Source organism: Ursus maritimus, unplaced genomic scaffold (genome assembly GCF_017311325.1).
Source record: "Ursus maritimus isolate PB19 unplaced genomic scaffold, ASM1731132v1 scaffold_25, whole genome shotgun sequence".
Lineage (NCBI taxonomy): Eukaryota > Metazoa > Chordata > Mammalia > Carnivora > Ursidae > Ursus > Ursus maritimus.
Genome location: NW_024425008.1, coordinates 30,786,449 through 30,805,697, shown reverse-complemented (window position 1 = coordinate 30,805,697; position 19,249 = coordinate 30,786,449). Strand labels below are relative to the sequence as shown.

Sequence of the window (19,249 nt, the reverse complement as noted above, 5' to 3'; positions counted from 1 at the left end):
TCTGCGCTGACGGCAGAGCTACGCTGGAGAGGCGGAGAAGTGCCAGCCCCGATGGCACAGACAGCGTGGGCTGAGAAAGCCGGCGAGCTGTAGATCCTCACTTCTCGAAGTCTGGTCCCGGGACCCGCGCATGGCCGTCACCGTGCGGAGGCGGGTCTCAGACCGCTCCGTAATCGGGAAATATGTTTTAACGAGACAGCCAGGTATTTGGAGGCACGTTGGAGCTGGCGACGCACTGGGGCACAGAAGAGAACGTACAGGAACTTCGTCTCTGACTGCATGGATTTTCATTCCCACTCTGTCGCTCAGTAGCAGTGTGACGTCGGGCACAGAAACACCCTCTCTGAGCTCTAGCTTCCTCCCCTGTAAAGCGGAGGTGATGTTACCTGTCATAAAGGGTTCACATGAGGCAGCGGCCTGGCACCAGGAGGCTCCGACCTAGTAAACGTTAGCGGCGCAGAGCTGATTGCTCAGGAACGTTACTGTCGTCTGCTTCCACAGATCGGCTGCACCCAGATGGGGCTTCAGCCGGCCCTCTTGCTATTTCACTTTTGTATTTTCTGGAAGGATTCATAGACCCTGGCCATGAACCCCCAAGCCAACAGTTGTAGTAGCCTTTCCTCTCCAGTCCCCCCTGGCCCCCCATGTGAAGGGAGGGTGGTGAGTCGCCCTTGTGGTAGGATGAAGGCGGGTGAAGGAGCCGACTGAACAGACAGGCAGGGCCAGGGCCAGAGGGGGGACTTGTAGGAAGAGGAGACACACAGCGCCTGACTTGGGAATGGAGCCTTCCAAGTGGCACTTTGACCGTTTCCCACAAGCTAGCAATATAGAGTCTGGATTTCATTTCTTTTACCATCTCTGCGTTTCCTCGAGAGGCGATAGCGGTCCGTCCCTGTGGGGGAGGAGCACTGACCAACTTCCCTTTGTTCTGTGTTGGCCTGTTCTTCGGCCACAGCTCCCTCTTCATCCCCAGGCTGAGGTAACAGAGCACTGGGCCCCACAAGCCACAGGGTCCCACTAGGGCCATGAGTCCACGACCGCTGGGCTTATGCTGCAGAGCTGCTTCTCCAACAGCGCTTGGCTGATGCTGCTTTTCCAGTTCGTTCTGGGGGACGGAGAGAGGGACAGCTCGTGCGTGGGTGTGCCTCGAAACGTGCCGGCCGCTTACCTGGCCAGCCAGGTTGCTCGTCTAACCCGGCTAAGCCTCAGTTTCCTCCTAGGATGGCAATTCGGAAGATGCCATGCAAGTCTGTACCCGTGCTGGGGACCCGGGGACCACAGGGAGCTGGAGGATTCCATGAGGTGACGCCTACCAGGAGCATGGCCCAGAGAGTGCTGTATGGTCCCTACATGTTAGCTGCGGTCCTCGTAGTTGCTAGAAGAGGTGAGCCTTGGGCTGTTGGCCTAGGCAGAAAAGCACAAACAAGGAAGTGGCTTCCCCATTTGCAAACAGCAAAAGCACAGCCTCCCCGCTCCTGTGCAGGTCAGCAACTGACCCTCTCCTCCCCCACCTTCATTTTTTCTTTCTTTAGCTGCAGGAGTTGACACATGTAGCTCCCCAGGCTACCCCAGTGAATTTAAAGCTTGAAATAAATACACGCTCAAAACTGCTCCTGACCTGGGGACGCTCTCCGCCCCCCCCAAGCCAGGCACAGGCAGAGCCCTGGAGAAGGTATCTCCTCTGCACGTATGCGGGTCCCAGGGGCCCTGCATGGGGCGGACGCGGATCGTCCTGAGCCAGCACAGACGCTCCTCTTCCTGGGTTTGTTAGAAGCCTGACCAGGCCCGAGTCTTATGACTTCAACAGATGTTTCTGCTTAAGCAGCCCTGGCATCTTTATGGCCTGTTTTTTCCATTCTTGCTTCTCTTCCTCTGTCCCAGCAGCCCTGAACGCAATTTGGACTTCATTTTCTTTCTAATGGTTACAGGGATAGAAAGGACTTCTATTTATTTTTTTCTTTTTCATTTTTCCCCCTTTTTCCTTAGCTCGTCAAATCACACGCACACGCACACACGCACACACGCACACACACATTCCAGATGCATTCAGATCTGTGCTCACGGTGTATATTTGTTAATGGTCTGACCTTTATTTCATTAAGACTTAGCCCCATTTCAAAGCCTCCTTCCCTGCCTGCACCCTCACCTCACATTCATCCCCTGCCTGTCCCCACACAGATCACCCCAGGACAGCCGATTGGTGCGTCCTCCCAGACGCAGATTCTGAAAGCTCACACTGGCCTCGGTCTCTGGCCTGTTACCTGAGGAGCCTGCCGTGCGTCAGGCTGTGCGTGTCGGGGAAGGTTTGGGCTGGGTGACGGAGTGAGCGTTGAGGCTCCCAAGGCTGTGTGTCTCTTCAAACTCCCCCAGCCAGCCAGTCCGCAAAGGCTCAGGTGGGGCCAAGCCGACAGTTGTTACAAAATGAAACCAGTCTTCAGCGGGGAGGTCACCGGCTTGAAACCGGTCTGGCTGCTCCTCACATCAACACCTAGAATCCCACCCAGCTTGCCTGCATAGCAGGGCATTCACGTTCAACTGCCCTGCGGGGTTTGGGGTCACCTGTCTCAGAGCCTGGTTCCCGCAGCAAAGAAAGCCTGGAGACCTCAGTTCTTCATCTGAGGGCCTGTCCATGTCAAAGGCACCTGGGACTCAGGGCCCCTTATTGCCTCCCAAGGCTGAGAAATGGACCTGGATTTCTCCTCGGGGATCCCACTGGGGGTACAGACAGACCTACCTGGGGTCCTAAATGTGAGCAGCACCTGCTGCCTTAGCTGACAGTAGCCCAATGCCTTTGAGGGGCCATCCAATCTTGATTTCTCCATGTTTCTGCACCATTTCTACCGAAGAGTTTAACGAAGCGCTCACGGTATGGCCGTAACTGAGGTACCCGCCAGCTCGTGCAGACTCCTGTGAGCCATTCTGCTACCGACCACGGAAAGGTGGAGTCTTCAGAATGTCCCATCTCCAACATCCTCACCACCGAGGCGCCTTTCCAGAGGGACAGTAGGGGGATGGCTGAGCTAAACCCCAGCATGTCCTTACTAGATGACTGCCCCCACTCGAGGAGGGCCAGGCAGCCACTGTCCCCTCTTCTCCCCATCGTGGCAGTGTCACCATATACATCTCACCTGGGGCCCTTCTCCCTCCTTCCTATTAAAACGAGTTCTTGTTTGTGTTGAGAAGCTGAGTCACGGCACTCTCCCTGCAGTGGGGTAGGGGAGCTGCCGCAGGGGAGCGAGCTTGGGCTCCAATAGCATGGTGACGCGTGTGAGGGCAGAAGAGAGTGGAAGTCAGAGGAAGACCTGGAGGCAGGAGTGGGACAACGGCAGCCTTCCACACCGAAGTCTGTGTAAACTGAACAGCTGCCACACTCCGGCTGAGTCTCGAGCAGGCCCCTTTCCGTTTGCTTCCCTTACCTCACATTCCCTAGTGAAGAGGAGGAAGGGAGCTGTCTCTTTGGCTTTTCCATCCATAATCCCTCCAGATTACCCCTCCAAGATGGACACTTCCCTAGAAATAACTACATGGTGATACTACAACCAGAGCTCCCTCAGATAATTAAAATCAAATCCATACAGGGGCTCCTGGGTGGCTCAGTCAGTTAAGCTCAGATCATGATCTCAGGGTCCTGAGATGGAGCCCTGTGGCGGGCTCTCTGCTCAGTGGGGAGTCACTTTTCCCTCTGCCCCTTCCCTCCTCGTGTGCGCCATGTGTTGCTCTGACAGGCTCCTTCCCTGGGTATTTGCCCCTTGAGGTACCAGTCCTTCTGTGTGTGTGTGTGTGTGTGTGTGTGTGTGTGTGTGTGTGTGTGTTCAAGGAAAGAGAGAGAGAAGTGGAGAGATGTTTCTTGAATATCAAAGGGAGGAATCTACTTAACCAAGGAGGTGAAAGACTTGTACTCTGAAAACTATAAACCACTGATGAAAGAAATTGAAGATAATACAAACAGATGGCAAGATACTCCCTGCTCATGGATCAGAAGAACAAACATTGCTGAAATATCTATACCACCCAAAGCAATACACAGATTTAATGCAATCCCTACCAAAATACCAACAGCATTTTTCACAGAACTGGAACAGACCATCCTGAATTTATATGGAACTACAAAAGACCCCAAATAGCCAAAGCGATCTTGAAAAAGAAAAAAAGAAAAAAAACTGAAATATCACAATTCCAGATTTCAAGATATACTACAAAGCTATAGTAATCAAAACAGTATGGCACTGGCACAAAAATAGACACATAGACCAATGGAACAGAATAGAGAGCCCAGAAATAAACCCATGATTATATGGCCAATTAATCTTTCACAAAGCAGGCAAGCATATGCAGTGGGGAAAAGTCAGTCTCTTCAACAGATAGTGTTGGGGAAACTGGACAGCTACCTGCAAAAGAATGAAACTGGACCACTTTCTTACACCATACACAAAAATATATTCAAAATATATTTCAAACTTCATTAAAGACCTGAATGTGAGACCTGAAACCAAAAAAAAAAAAAAAAAAAAAAAAATACTCCTAGAATGTCTCTGACATTGACTGTAGCAACTTCTTTCTATATACGTCTCCTGAGGCAAGGGGGGAAAAAGGAAAAATAAACTATTGGGACTACATCAAAATAAAAAGCTTCTGCACAGTGAAAGAAATAATCAACAAAATTAAATGGTAACCTACTGAATGGGAGAAGATATTTGCAAATGACATATCTGATAAAGGGTTAGTATCCAACATATATAAAGAACTTTTACAATTGAACACCAAAAAACCCAAATAATCCAATTAAAAATGGGCATAAGACATGAACAGACATTTTTCCACAGAAGACATCCAGGTGGCCAACAGACACATGAAAAGATGGTCAACATCACTCGTCATCAGGGGAATGCGCATCAAAACTACACTGGGATATCACCTCACACCTGTCAGAACGGCTAAAATCAACAACACCAGAAACAAGTGTTGGCGAGGATGTGGAGAAAAAGGAACCCTCCTGCACTGGTGGTGGGAATGCAAACTGGTGAAAAACAGTATGGAGGATCCTCAAAAAATTAAAAACAGAATTATCATACGATCCTGTAATTCCACTACTGGGTATTTACCCAAAGAACATGAAAACGTTAATTTGAAAAGATACATTCACCCCTATGTTTATTGCAGCATTATTTATAATAGCCAGACTGTGGAAGCAGCCCAAGTGTCCATCGCCAGGTGAATGAATAACGAAGGTGTGGTCTACATGCACGATGGAATATTACTCTGCCATAAAAAAGAAGGAGATCTTGCCATTTGCAGCAACATGGGTGGAGCTAAAGCGTATCATGCTAAGTGAAATAAGTCAGTCAAAAACAAATCCCATATGATTTCACTCATAGGTGAAACTTAAGAAACAAAACATACTAACAAAGAAAAAGAGAGACAAAAAACAGACTCTTAACGACAGAGAACGAACTGGTAGTTACCAGCGGGGAGGTAGGTGGAGGGATGGGTGAGATGGGTGAAGGGAATTAAGAATACACTTATCGTGATGAGCACTGAGTGAGGTATAGAACTATGTGATCATTATATTTAAAAAAAAAATGGAAGAATCTGTCATAAGAAGAAGACAGAGTGACCCAAAATGCTTTAAACATATGTATCTCAGTTGTAAAATAATCACAATAGTATAATTAATCATCTTTTGACTATCATTTAGTGATATCTTTCTCTGTGCCAGGCACTTAGCATATGTTATCTCATTTAATTCTCAAAAAACCCTGTGACGTACAAGTATTGTTGAGCAATTTTTAAGTGGGAAAACAAGCATTGAAAAGTTTAGGTCTTATGGACTCTGAGAAACAAACTGAGGGCTTCAGAGGGGAGGGGGGTGGGGAATGGGATAGACCGGTGGTGGGTAGTGAGGAGGGCACGTATTGCATGGTGCACTGGGTGTTATACACAACTAACGAATCATGGAACTTTACATCAGAAGCCAGGGATGTACTGTATGGTGACTAACATAATATAATAAAAAAATATTATTATAAATAAAAAGAAAAGAAAAGAAAAGTTTAGGTCAAATGCCAAAGATCCTAAATCCAAGAAGTGGCAGAGGTGGGATTCGAATCCCGGCTTCTGACCCAGAGCCCAAAGTCTTCACCAGAATGGCCTTCCATCCGCATATACAGTACTAACGGCGCACTTACAGTGTACTTGCCAGGTGCAGACCCTGTTCTAAGAGCTTTACATAGATTGACTTAATTCACTCTCACAAAACTCTATTTATGATGCTCTCATTGAACAGATGAGGAAACTGAGGCACAGAGCATTTGACATTGATTTCCCTCAGCAAATATAAATGGAACACCTCTTGTGCGTTAGGCACCTTGCTAAGACCTCTGTGTGGGACCCAGGGTTAAGAAAGACATCAATCTTATTGTCTGGGATCTGTCAGCAAGTCCATGGCAATGACCATCGGCATGGGCTCAGGGTGGGATTCCAGAACTTGAAATGAGGGATGGTAAGAATAGGATATCCTAAGGTATCCCAGAGAGATGAGCATACCAGGAAGTCTCTAAAGCAAGAGTCCAAGCACAGGAGCAAGACAGAATCCTGTTGTCAGACTGAAGCCCAAGGTCAGACCTGGGACAGCAGCAGGACAGATAGAAACAGAGCTATTTTATTTCCATCTGCAATATGGCCTTAAGGGCAGGACTCCAAAGCCAAGCCTCCATGTTCAAATCCTCACTCTGCCACTCTTTTATCTGTGTGACCTTGGGAAAATCAATGAACCTTTCTGGGCTCAGTACCCTCATCTGGAAAATGAGGATAACAGTGCCCATCACACATGCCCCTAGAGTTGGGCCTCCCCATGTAGGCTCTCTGGGTTGGCTCTCAACTCTCATCAGCCTATGATCACAAGGGATCCTTGAGGCTGAGGGGGGCAGAGGCCACAGGTAGGGCCCAAGTGTCCCATTGGGGGTAGGGAGAAGAAACTTGTAGAAGGAACCCGTGAGGGCCTGTCCCTGTAGGCTTCAAGGAGAGGGAGAGATGATATCTGACAGGACAGAGAGGGAATTCACATCCCTGCTATAAAAGGTTGGCAAACGAGCATAGGGCTGTTTCTTCTCAATTAGCAGAGGCCAAGATTCAGGTGCCTGGCACCTGGGCTGGTTGGAGGTGGAGAGTTCTTTGGGCTGGCATTTATACCGAGCCATGGTGTCCAGTCACGGGCATGAAGAGAGGCTCCTGCTGCCTTTGCCCAGCTCCTCAATCATCCAGGGCAGGAATATCGATCTATTCCCAGCATCCCCTCTATAAACTTGCCCCGCATCGGTCTCCAGCCTGGAAGAAAGACCAGGGTGGCTGAGGGAGGTGGTGGAAGGCAGCCATGTTCTGTTGCAGTAAATCTTTCCTAGAAGCTCGGCCTGCTTTCCTAGAAGAGGAGATGACTGAGCTCATCAGCCAGGGCTGGAGCAGCCCAGAAAGGAATGGCTCACTGGGGTGCTGTTTGTGGCCATGGGACTGTCAGACTGGGCAGGGGTGTCTGGTGACATATCAGAGCAGCTGAGAAGGGAGGCAAGACAAACATGTTTGCTGGATGGAATCTTGTGATTGCCCAGCTCCCCACCCCCCCCTCTCTTTTGAGAGCTCCCTCCAGGACTTTTTATAGACATTGAAGATCACAACTTCCTCTCCCAGAAACCCCATTAAACTGTGAGTGAGTGAGTGAGTGAGTGAGTGCACGTGTACCACCATTTCACCCCTGCCGATTTTTAATTTCTCACACGTTGAGCATTTCAGCCATCATGTGTGTTCCTGTGCCATTCCCCTTGAACTTCTTCTCTCCTTCTACCAGCCTCTTCTGGAAGCCTCAGGCCTCAGAGATGGCAAGAGGGTCTAGACTTTGCCTTAACATGAGAATTTCTTCCTTAGCAATCTCGTCCTCCAATGACTATTGAAGATGTGGAGGGGCCCCTGGGATGAGAAGGGGCGATGGCATGGCACGATGGCATGGGAGGTGACTCTGCTGATCTGCCCCACCCGGACCACGCTCCCAGGCATGAAGCACATGCCCTTTTCACGGGGCAGCCTGTTTCTCCTGGGCCTTCCTGCTAGGCTGAAGTGCCAGCAGTATGGAGACAGGAGGCAAGGCACACCCCCCAGGTGGCAGCTTGAGTTTCTCGAACCAGGAACCAGTGGCCTAGATTCTGCCCCAAATACTCAGCTGGGAGTTTGCTCAGTGGCCAAGTCTTCTTAACCGTTTGGCTTGCTGGAAGCCTTGGGCTTTTCTGCTGTTCCCCTCTCACCTATCTACTCCAACCAAGCAGAACGTGACACCGGAAGCACTAAATGCAGACTGTGAATCAGAATGGGGTGTGACTCACCCCAGAACGCGCGCTTCCAGGTGTCTTTACTGATTTACCTTGCTCATTACAAGCTTCTGCTGCTGTTACAATAAGCTCACCCTCCCTGTCGAAAGACGACCGGAGTCAAAGGGGAACCAAACAAGGGAACGTGTTTTGTCTGAAATAGTGCGTTTATGAATAAACGAGTTAAACACAATTGTCTTTTTACATTGGTGGGTGTTTCTATGGAATTAAAAGAACCTCAGGGCTTAATCTATTTGAGTAAATCAAGTTTGTCCTTGTGTTCTGAGCAAGGGTTATGAAATCGCCTGTGATATACTTTCTCTGGCCCACAAAATGACCAATGGCTTTTGAGGAAGGACTACGTGACTTACGACCAGGACAATGGAACAGCCTGAGTTAGTGTCCCAGCACGTACATTATGTTACTTAAAATAGCAAAAAACAGACACAACCTAAATGTCACCCACAGGGTATTAGTTACACAAACATCTGTATAATGGAATACTGGGCCGTTATTAGAATTCTGTACTAGAAGAAGGCTTACTCTCATGAGAAAATATCCACAACATATCATTAAAAGGAAAAAGAAAATTATAAAGCAGTATGGTCAGAACATAGCAGTCTTGTAAGAAGAAAGTATTGTGTATATTTTTTAACTGGAAGAATATGTATAAAAATGTGAACTGTGCTAAATCTGGGTAATAAGATTTGGCTTGACTTTTTTTTTTATTTTGGTCTCTATTTTGGGGGTTTTTTTGGGAGGGGGTAGGGCCAAGAGCGAATCTCAAGCAGGCTCCACGCCCAGCAAGGAGCCTGACTCGGGGCTTGATCTCATGACCCTGAGAACATGACCTGAGCTGAAATCAAGAGTCAGATGCCCAGCCAACTGAGGCCCCAGGCGACCCGGTTTCTATTTTTTCAAATTTTCTTCCATGAACATATATTATTCCAAAACCTGGGGGGGAAATTATTTTTAAAAAAAAATTTGTCTTAAAGGCCAGAAAATGGGTTCCCTGTTTCTTATCCCATGTCTATTCTCCATTTTATTTTGGAAATTCAAATTTCTCAGCCCTTCCCACAGCGGATACTTAAGAAGCAAGAGGCACAGAGTAGCTGATGTCCTAAGCAACATCACCAAGGTGAATTACTCACTGAGAGCAGCAGCTTTGGAAAGGTTTCCTTCCCACCGGACACTGGATATTAACGGTACCAAACCAATTGTTCTTCTAACCAGGAACAAACTTCGCCACGGGATCTTAAATGAGTAGATAGGGGCTCACAGAGGACAATTATAAACCTCAACAGCTGCTCCGGGGGTTCTCCAGCACGAAGGTGATTCATCCCTTCTCCTGAGCCTTTTTACTGCACCCTGTCCCTCAGAGTTGCGAAAATTGGCTGTCACAGCGAGAAGGGGGGAGGGCCCGGGAGAATCGTGGAAAGACAAGGAAAGAAACTGGAGAGAACACAACTAAGGGACTGACACAGTTGGGTTTCGTTGGCCTGGTTCACAGGACAGCGTCCCACATAGAGGGGGGCCCGAGAGTGGACAAAGGGAGCAAAAACTGATTTAATGGAAGGAAACCACCGTAACATCTGCTGCTGAATAGAGACAGGCCTCAGTGCACACCATTTCTGTCACAGATTTCTAAAAGCCCATCTTGTTTTAGCTCTTCCTTATCACCACCTCCTTCCAAAGCAGAATAGTCAAGATCGTCCCCTTCTCCTCACTGGAAATGGCATCCCAGGTGTGCCACCCGTCCCGAAGTCACCATTCACGTCAGTGGCAGACCTTGGCGACACACCTGGAAGGTAGCAGGGAGCGTCACTGTGCTCCTGGGCCGCTACTCCAGCTAGTCATCGCTGCCACCCCAGGGGGGTCGTGTTACCTAATTCTGGTGCGTGGTCAGATGGTGGCTTTTCTCAGTCAGCCTGTCCTTGGAAAACTCATTCCTCTCTTGTACTGGAAAATTCCTCTGGTGCCTGTCATTGCACATATCAGGAGACCAAGGTTTCCATTTTCGCAGAAGTAATTAACCAGCTCCTGTCTGAGACCAAGCCTGTTCCTGGAATTTTTTACTCATCCTTTTAGAGCCATAATCCAGCCCCAGGAGATGAGGTCCGAAGCAGAGCCTTGCAGTCTCCCAAAGCAGACAAAGAAGCAGAGGCAGGGCCAGGCCGTGCACCGAGTCTGGGGTCCACCCCCCCATAGCCATGATCGCCCAGCCCTACCACTGACTTCATTTCATGCCCTCTACTCTTGATAGCATGGGGATGGAGGAATAAAGAGTGGGCAAGGAAGGGCAAGCCGAGGAGAACTTAGCCTGTAGAATAAGGCTCCCACCATCCTGGCTCTTGATAAGACTCAAAGGAAGGAAGGAAGGAAGGAAGGAAGGAAGGAAGGAAGGAAGGAAGGAAGGGAGGAAGGAAGGGAAGGGAATAGCCTGACCCTGCTGGAAAGAAGTCTACCCTGTCCTGTCCTTGCCAGATCACAGGCTGGGGAGATGCTCACTTTTTAGATGATTGACACAGAGATAAAGAATGTATTTCAGGGGATGAAAACTCAACAGATTAAACTAAAGATCCTCACTATTTTGGTTCCCAGGATTGGCTATCGGCAGCGAAGTCAGCTTGGAAAAATAGACTAGGGTCCCCGAGGCCCTAGAACCCCACAGGGGGCTTAATCTGATTTTAAATCTAAATTCTCAAGTGAAAGTACCTTCAGGGTGAGAAATCTACTTATGCACAAAGTGATGCCTTCAGTAGGAAATCCTTAGGCCCTACCAGTTTATTATCAGAGATGATGAAGGTGAAGCTGGCTGTCGATAGCATTGTCAGGCTATGCAGAACACACCAGCTCAAACCTCATTCAGTCACGCATGCACATGTCCATTTAACACACATCTATTGAACACCTTGTGTGTACATGAACAAATACTCTCCTTTACTTACCATCCCCTCCATGATAAGGGCAGGAGAAGGGCACTCAGGGAAACTGCGATAATAGGTTACAGTTAAAGCCTAAAGCAAGGTAAGAAGAACGAGCCATGGGTGCACAAAGAAGAGTGTTGTTAATTCTACTCACAGCTTCTAGAAGCTCTTCACAGTAAAAAAGACTTGTAAGTTGGGATGAATGAGTAGGAGTTTTCCAGGCAAATAAACTGGTGTTCTCATCGTGGACACAAATGTGCTGCACTATGCATCTGAGCTCTAGAAAGTCAGGACACAGTGGGTAACAGCCTGCTGTAGAACACGTGTCCCATCACCCCTCGGGAGCCGTAGCTGTCCTCTTTAGCAATGAACCTGGGCGCTTGGGGCCCTACCCAGGCCTTAATGTTTGATGCAGCCAGAAGACATCTGAGACCTGAGTCCCAAGCGTGTTCATCCAGTCATGGCTCCTTCTTAGGAAATTGAGGGTCCAGCTCTACTTAAGCACGTAGGCAAAAATGCCTGGACAAAGACTGGAGAGGGTTTGCACAGGCTGGGTCCCAACCTGCCATGGGTTTCAGTCCTTTGCTTATGCCCCTTGTTGCCTCTCCCTGCCATACCCGCCCCACTCCTCCCAGAGCATCTGATGAATATCTACTCATGGTTCAAGACTTAGCTCAAACGCCATCTACTCTAAGAAGACTTTCCCAACATTTCTGGATCGAATGGCCATCCCCTTTCTTACCCCACCTTGGCTCATGTTGCGTATCACGTGTATCAGAAGTCACTGTATCATTTACTTACATGTCTAACTGCCTGAGGGCGGGAAGTGTGTCTTTCTCCTCTCTGTAACCCCAAAGCCCACGTGCCTGAACTTTTATGTAGAAGACTTACATGTCTTCTAACAGAACAGAAGATATCCTACTGCAAAGTCCTTCCTGATAGAAACATAAAGTGTCTAATAACCCTGTTCCATATATAAAGAAACTAACGTGTGGAGGGAGGCAAGTCCAGAATTTACTTGAATCCAGGACTGTAAACCTCAAGCAGGACTGTGCCAAGCCCCCGGGGGCCACCCCAAATCAGACGCAATTCTAAACAAGCCGGAGCCTTGCTGAACAATTCCACAGTGCTGGAAGGTTCTTCGGAACTGTGCCTCCATAAGGTCGGGGCAGAGAGAAGCCCCAAAGGCCCAGTGCAGTGTCAGGTTCCCTGCTTTCTGTCAGCAGGCATGGAAGAGCCTTTAAGAAAATGGAGTATTATTATTTGTTTGTTTTTACAGTGACTCATCTGTCGTAACTGGGTTAAAGTCCACTTGGAGAAAAGGAGAACAAAAGACCTCCTGTTAGTGCTGGAAGTTTGCCTCTTAAGATATCACTGAGAGGAACTGGGAAGGAAAAAAAAAAAAAAAGCCCAGCAGGGCGAGGAAGCTGCAGGCCTTCGGGAACACAGCGGCACTTTGGAAAGGCAAACACGGCGGCTTTCATCTCGAGCGCTCTATCTGAGCCGGGCGCTCCCTTTGCCGCTGCTTTGTGACCCACTGCAGGGCGAGCCATCGGACACAGGCCAGTGCCCTGTTCCCACACTCTTTGCACCCAGGGAGGCTGCCAGGAGCTCTGGCAGTGTGGGCAAGTCTCCGTAGTCAACCAGCTCTGGGCTGAGGTGGAGGAGGACGGTGGCGGTGGTACCAACATAAAACACTTCCTAAGGGCCAGATGCCATCCTAACGTGAGAGATCACAGTTCGCTTCAGAAATATCCAGGAGCCTCGCTTGCTCCCTCCCCAGCTGCGGTAGAAGCCAGATGCCACCAGGCAGAACTCTGGCCCTGCCCTCTCTGGGAGACCCACTGACTCCAGGTGGGTACAGGAACTGTGGGACTGCTGCGTTCCCAAATGGGGTGGGACCAGGTCTCCAGGTGGCATTTTCCAGACTGCAAAGTCAGACCATCTGACCCTAAGGCCCAAGGACTTACGCCTTACACTCTTCAAATAATAATAATAATAATAATAATAATAATAATAATAAGTCAGAGAAAGACGAGACTCTACAGTTCTCTTCCCACGATCTTCCATCCAATCAGCCCCACCTGCGGTCTGCTTGCATCCATGTCCCTCATCTGGCGGTTCTTTGAAAATATTCTCGCCTTTGGCCACCCAGACATGTGGTGGGTCTGCACACGACTGCCCATCCTGGCATTGGTCCTCTTCCCCTTAATTGTAAAAGGCTGGCATTTCTCTGCTCCAAGGCTATGAAAGAGGGATGGGGACATGAAGGAAAAGATAAAAATCCCCTGAAAGTCCCAGGTCTCTCCCCCCATTGGAGGCACTTCCTATCACTCTCTTCCTTCCCAGGGGTCTGCTGGTCCCCCAGAGATTAGGCCTCGGCTGCGGGTCCCAGACCTCTGCCCTGCAGGGTAATAGGACCTTCTGGGCCTTCCAATTCAAATAGTCATCCCTAATCATTCCATTTCCTGAGCAAGACTTATTTTTGGTAATTTATGATCAAACACCAAGAATCCTTCAACAGAACCCCCAGAGGAAAGTGTTATTGTGCTCCTCTATCCTCTCTCTGCTCGAGGATCTCCACATTCCACCGAATGCAGCCGGCGGCTGTGGGAAACAACGTGCTCGCCGTGAGAGCCATGCTGTAATTAGGCCGCTCCGTGCAGGGCTGGTCCTCCGGTTTTCTGTACGCTGCTCTGTGACTTTGAGGGGATTATTTGCACTAACAAGCAAGGCCGCCACAGACAATGGGTGGAGGGGAAGACTCAAAAGAAGCCGACCCAGTGCTCCCTGGGACGCTTCTCCCTTCGGCTGGCCTCACAAGGATCAGGCCCCTGGTGGAATCACTGGAGATTTAGGGCTTAATTAAACCCTGGCTTTGGGCCAACATGCCGGTGGCCCCTTGATTTTCCCAGGTCCACCCAAGTGGCATAAACACCAGACTAGGAACATGAACCGCTTAACTGATCCCCGTAAGAGCCAGTGCTCGTTAGCTAGAAGTCTTAGTATTGCCAGCTCACAGAGTTCAACAGGTGTCAGCAGGCCCAATCCTGGAAGGACAGCATGACTTTAGGTTAATTGTCCCTATATCTGCCACAGCCGGGGGTCTTTGCAGACCAACTTCACATTGAGATCTTGGGGATTCCCCTCACTTCTTGGCCCTATAAAGCCCAAGCTCACCACCAGAGGCGACGAAATCATCTTAGTGGGCTGCCCTTGGTTGTCATTGGCATTTAGAGATCATTTGGCTCCTGAGCAAATGGTTGGATCTTGCACAGCCCAAAGCATAAAGACCGGGGGCATTTCCCTACTGGAAGGCACTGGAGAGTTTCCCGTGTGAGGGTACCCATGAAACACAAAGGGCGTAACCGCGTGCTTTCTTGAGTTTGGCAATTTCGTTGTTGCTTAGACTCAGCGTTTGTTTGTGACCCTTAAGGACTCAGCAGACAGAGTAAGCTGCTTAGGCCCCCAGATGGCCCAGGACTCAGCAAACAATAGCTTCATTCCTGGAGCCCCACAGCTGGCAGCCCGAGGACCCCCTGGGATTATCCTGAGGCTATCCTCTAAAGCATGAACCCTGTAGTTGGTCTGTCTCATAGCCGAGTCTCACCAGTAACGTGGGGGTCCTGGCAAGATGTGGGTGACTTAGGAATGGCCTAGAAGCAGAAGGGGGAGAGCCAGGTATGACACCTCCCACCCTGACTAGTTGCGTGAACTTGGTTCTCGTCTCCGCCACAGTATCCGTGTCCATAAACATAAGGATGATACCTGCCACCAACTTTTCCCTAAAGGAGGCTGCAAGAGTGAATTAATTAATGTTTATTGAGCACCTGGAGTTCTTTGGAGAGAGGCCTTTATAAATATAAGGCATGATTAAAGGATATCAGTTTGCTAACTCCCAGAGGAAGTACTTAATGGGATCAGGGCTAAATATCTTGATGACTGAGTTTCATTCTTAATTCAAATTTGCACTGGGCTCCCATCGCTCAACTCTGCTGTCCACTCGTGTCATTATCCTGTTTTCTTTTTCCATTTCCATATTTCGTAGTACAACAGCTTCTCCCCTCCTACCACGCTTAACCACTGCCTCCTTCCTTCCACCAGTTTTTGTCACCTCCACTGAGGTTACCAAGACCGCCTCATTGTTAAACTCAATGGCTTTTCCCATTCCTCATTCTCCTTGTCCTTCCTGGAGCATGACACTTGTCACTACCCGCCCCTCACTGGTCACTACCCCTTGAAAGTCTTATTCTGTGATTTCCTCAAGCTCAACAAATCCAAACTGAAGTCACTATTGTCCTCAAACCAGTTCCCTGCCCTGACCTCGAGACCTCCTTCTCCATGGACAACCCCCAGTGCAGGCCCTTACGGTCCCAGCCTACTCGGTCCTTGCAAAAACCCATCCCTGGGCGGCGAAATCTCTAGATTTGAGGTAGGTGTGACACATATATGTCCCCGAACTGTCCCTCAGGCCTCTCTGTACCCCTTTGGCCTCTGGCTATCCTCTTCCCAAACCCACCTGAGTCTCCTGCCCCTTTCCTGTGGGCTTTTCCAGTTCCAGACTCCACAGGACCTGCTTTCCCGCTTGCCCCGTTTCCTGCCTGCTTCCCAGACCAGTGTACCCTGTCACCCCCAGCAAGCTGTCTGAACTGACTGAAAATCTAGCAAGCAAGGTCCTCTTCTAGGGTCGCCGTGACAGACTCACCCTGCCTTACAACCCCCAGCAGACCCAAACAAAGAGACACACGTGAACACTAGCATAGACACACACACACGCTGATGTATACAGACGTGCAAAGAGATGCAGGTACACACACAGGCACACGCAGACACACGTACACACACATATGTGCAGACAGACATGCACTCACGTAGATATACACAGATCCTCAGATAGAGACACAGACACCAATACTCACATAGACGTACACACACGTACTGACACACCCAGAAGCCCACACAGCCAGACACACGCACAGATGTGTACATAGACACACATACTCACATAGGCATGCGCGTATGAACATAGACCAAGTCACAAGCACACACACACACACACACACACACGCCGATGTTTGCTGCCCCCCAGCATCCTGACAGCCTCACCCCTGCTGAGGAGCCAATTCTCCTTACTCCTGCCCTTCTGCACTCTCCTCTGTATTAGTCAGGGTTCTCCAGAGAAACAAAACCAATAGGAGGTATAGATATGTATGTATATATATGTATCTATATCTCTGTCTGTCTCTCTCTCACACTCTCTACACAGAGAGAGAGATTTTAAGAAATTGGCTCATGCGATTGGCTGGCAAGTCTGAAATTGCAGCTTGAGTCCAAAGGCAGTCTGGAAGCAAAATTCCCTTTTCCTCAGGGGACTCCAGTCTTTTCTCTCAAGGCCTTCAACGGACTGGATGCGGGCCACACACATCACAGCAGGTCATCCGCTCTACGCAAAATCTACTGATTTAAAAGTTACTCTTATCTGGAAAAAACCTTCAGAGCGACATCTAGCTCGTTGTTTCGTCAAGTGTCCGGGGACCATGGCCTCGCGGAGCGGACACAGAAAGTTAAGCACCACCCCCACCCCCAGCCGGGGAGCCCGTGCTCGCGTAGATCTCCTGAAACGCTGCCCTCATCACAGCGGCTCCTGCTCCAAAGCCTGAACGTCCCCCCGACTCAGAGTGGGCACGACGTCAGTATTTGTTCGGTCCGTGAACGTGAACGGCCTTTGTGCCGGGCACCATGCAGCTCGCCACACAAAACCATTTTGAGGGCCCAACAGTGAGCTCTGCTAGGAGCTGAGGATCCGAATGTCAAAAGCCACTCTCCGCGTCGCTTGTCCTCTCCCTCTGCCTTCTCGGGGGCCGGGAGCCACGCTGCAGGTGTCTCTAGTCCCCCACGGTATGTGACGGAGCCCTTTATACAAAGCCGGCCTCACTTTGCTGCGGATTCATTCATTCGATTGTTTTTACTGACCCTGATTATTGTACCTGAAACAGGGCCCATTTGAGAGCCTGGTGTGTGAAAGCAGGACTGTAGTGCCCGGGCGTGCCTACCTTTCCTTGTAGGGGCAGATGTTAAGAGAGGTTTTCATACCCAGGAAGGGTTGATGCACCACAGACCACTGTCTCTGGGGTGGGATTGTGGGCGGCTTCTATCTGATTTTTTTATACTTTTCTGTGTCTTCCAGCTTGTCCTCTGTGACCATGTGTTACTTTTATGACCATTAAAAAAACAGTACATGTTTTTTTCTTTCATCTTTTCATTTATGAGTATAAGGAGATTCAAGGTTCCGCTCTCTGCACTTTCTCGGGGCCCTTGGCATACCTCTTGGCTTTCCTTTGAAAAGAAGGCGTTCTGGGACATCCTTGTAAAAATCTGTGAGGTCATAAAAGGTAAAGTTAACTGCAAACGGTTGTTCTGTTTTAATTATGTTCAAGTGTCAGGTAACATGGAACTTTTAATAAAAGCATTCAGGGAGTTAATGATGACGGCTGTTGTTAAACTGGTGTGAAGCCCGAGCCGGGAAGCTGGGTACACAGCGTCTTGCCCTGGGCCACTTCTCCTGTTCCGCCACCCCACCTCCCTGCCCCTGCCCCGTGGCCGCTTCTGGGCCGCCTCTCCAAGTGCTGTGGGGCTGCGTCTGAGCCAGACGCCCAACACCCCAGCCACGGTGGAAGCGACTGTTCCTTGAACTTTGCTTCAGACCCGCCTGCCGGGGTCTCCAGAGGAAAGTGTTCACCTCTGGCCCCGATGAAATAGAGCTTCAGACAAACCACAGCAGAGGCCACAGCGACCTCGGGCCCTGAACTCTGTAGTTCTTAGACTGCCAGGATCGCCAGCTGCTGAGGGCCATGGGACTCCCAGAGCTGGGATGGGGACGCCAAAGAGCCAGAGGAGCACAGACACCTCGTGGCTGGAGAGTGGGTCTCCAGAGCCACCTGGGCATGAGGCAGGGGGGCCGGGAAGGGGCTGGAGCCCTGGGGACCCAGGCGGGGTGAACCAGAACAGGGAGGCCAGGCCCACTCCGAGGCTGAAATTCCAAGAAACTCACCCTGCACCAGGCCAGATTTGTGAAATCCCCCTTGTTCTGGAAAGGATCCTACGCAAATTTCTGGGGTTTCCAGTGTGATATTTGATAAGTGCAAATGGGCTGAAAATATTCTCGAGATGTTTCGGTTTTGTACAATTAGTGGTGGCTGCCGAGGCCCATCTCACTGCCTCCAGTGTCCCGCAAGTGGTTGCAACAGCCAGGCGAGGCCTGGCCTCTGTTCCTGACCACTGCGGCCCTCCAGTAGGGCATGCTTCACCATCTGTGCCTGCGGAGGAAAGCAGGGGTCCAGCTCCATGTCCTCACAGGCATGTGTCCCCTGCAGGCGGAGAGATAGCAGTGACCTCCCCCAAAATGCCACCAAATGTCAGAGCTGGAAGAAATCTTAGTGCTCATTGACCCAGTTTCCTCACTGATTAATCAGTAGACCCCTCAGCATCAAGCTCCCCGAGGGCACGGCAGGGCTGGGTCTGGTCTCTGTATCTTAGAGCCTGGCACATAGTAGGGCTCCCCAAGTAGGACGTGAATGAGTGAGTGAATGCATGAGTGAACCAACTCCTTTGGTCTCGTCTTACCTTCACAGACTCACACTTTGGACAGGTCACATTTTTCTCTGTGCCCTCAGCTTCTTAGTAGAATGAGCCCACTGCTGTTCCCTTCCCAGCTCCCAGAATCTTCGGTCCCAGGCCCACCAGGGTCCTGGCTTGAGGGTCTCAGGAGGAGCAAGGATTATTAACATCAGTCCCTGTACCCATTTCCTAGGGCTGCTGTAACAGAGGACCACACACTTGGTAAAGCTGGGCTTACAACAGAAATTTCTCCATCTTTCTGGAGGTTAGAAGTCTGAAATAAAGGTGTCAACAAGGTTGGCTCCTGCTGAGGGCTCGGAGAGAGCATCTGTTCCAGAACTCTCTCCAGCTTCT

The 19,249-nt window shown here is 49.8% G+C and overlaps 1 protein-coding gene across 7 annotated transcripts in view; it reads left to right on the top strand.

Moving 5' to 3' along the window:
- RAD51B (RAD51 paralog B) overlaps positions 1-17,709 on the top strand; it is a 677,123-nt gene extending 659,414 nt beyond the window's left edge. For 4 of the 7 annotated variants that reach the window (XM_008700456.2, XM_008700424.2, XM_008700431.2 and 1 more), the window contains one exon: positions 1,221-4,084. In XM_008700456.2, the coding sequence (XP_008698678.1) occupies positions 1,221-1,545 (325 nt within the window). In that variant the 3' untranslated portion in view covers positions 1,546-4,084. Of the gene's footprint in view, positions 1-1,220; positions 4,085-7,914; positions 8,963-16,646 lie in introns of those variants that run through there. The other 3 variants (XM_008700473.2, XM_008700466.2, XM_008700443.2) reach the window with 3 other exon arrangements.
- The last annotated feature ends 1,540 nt before the right edge of the window (positions 17,710-19,249 follow it).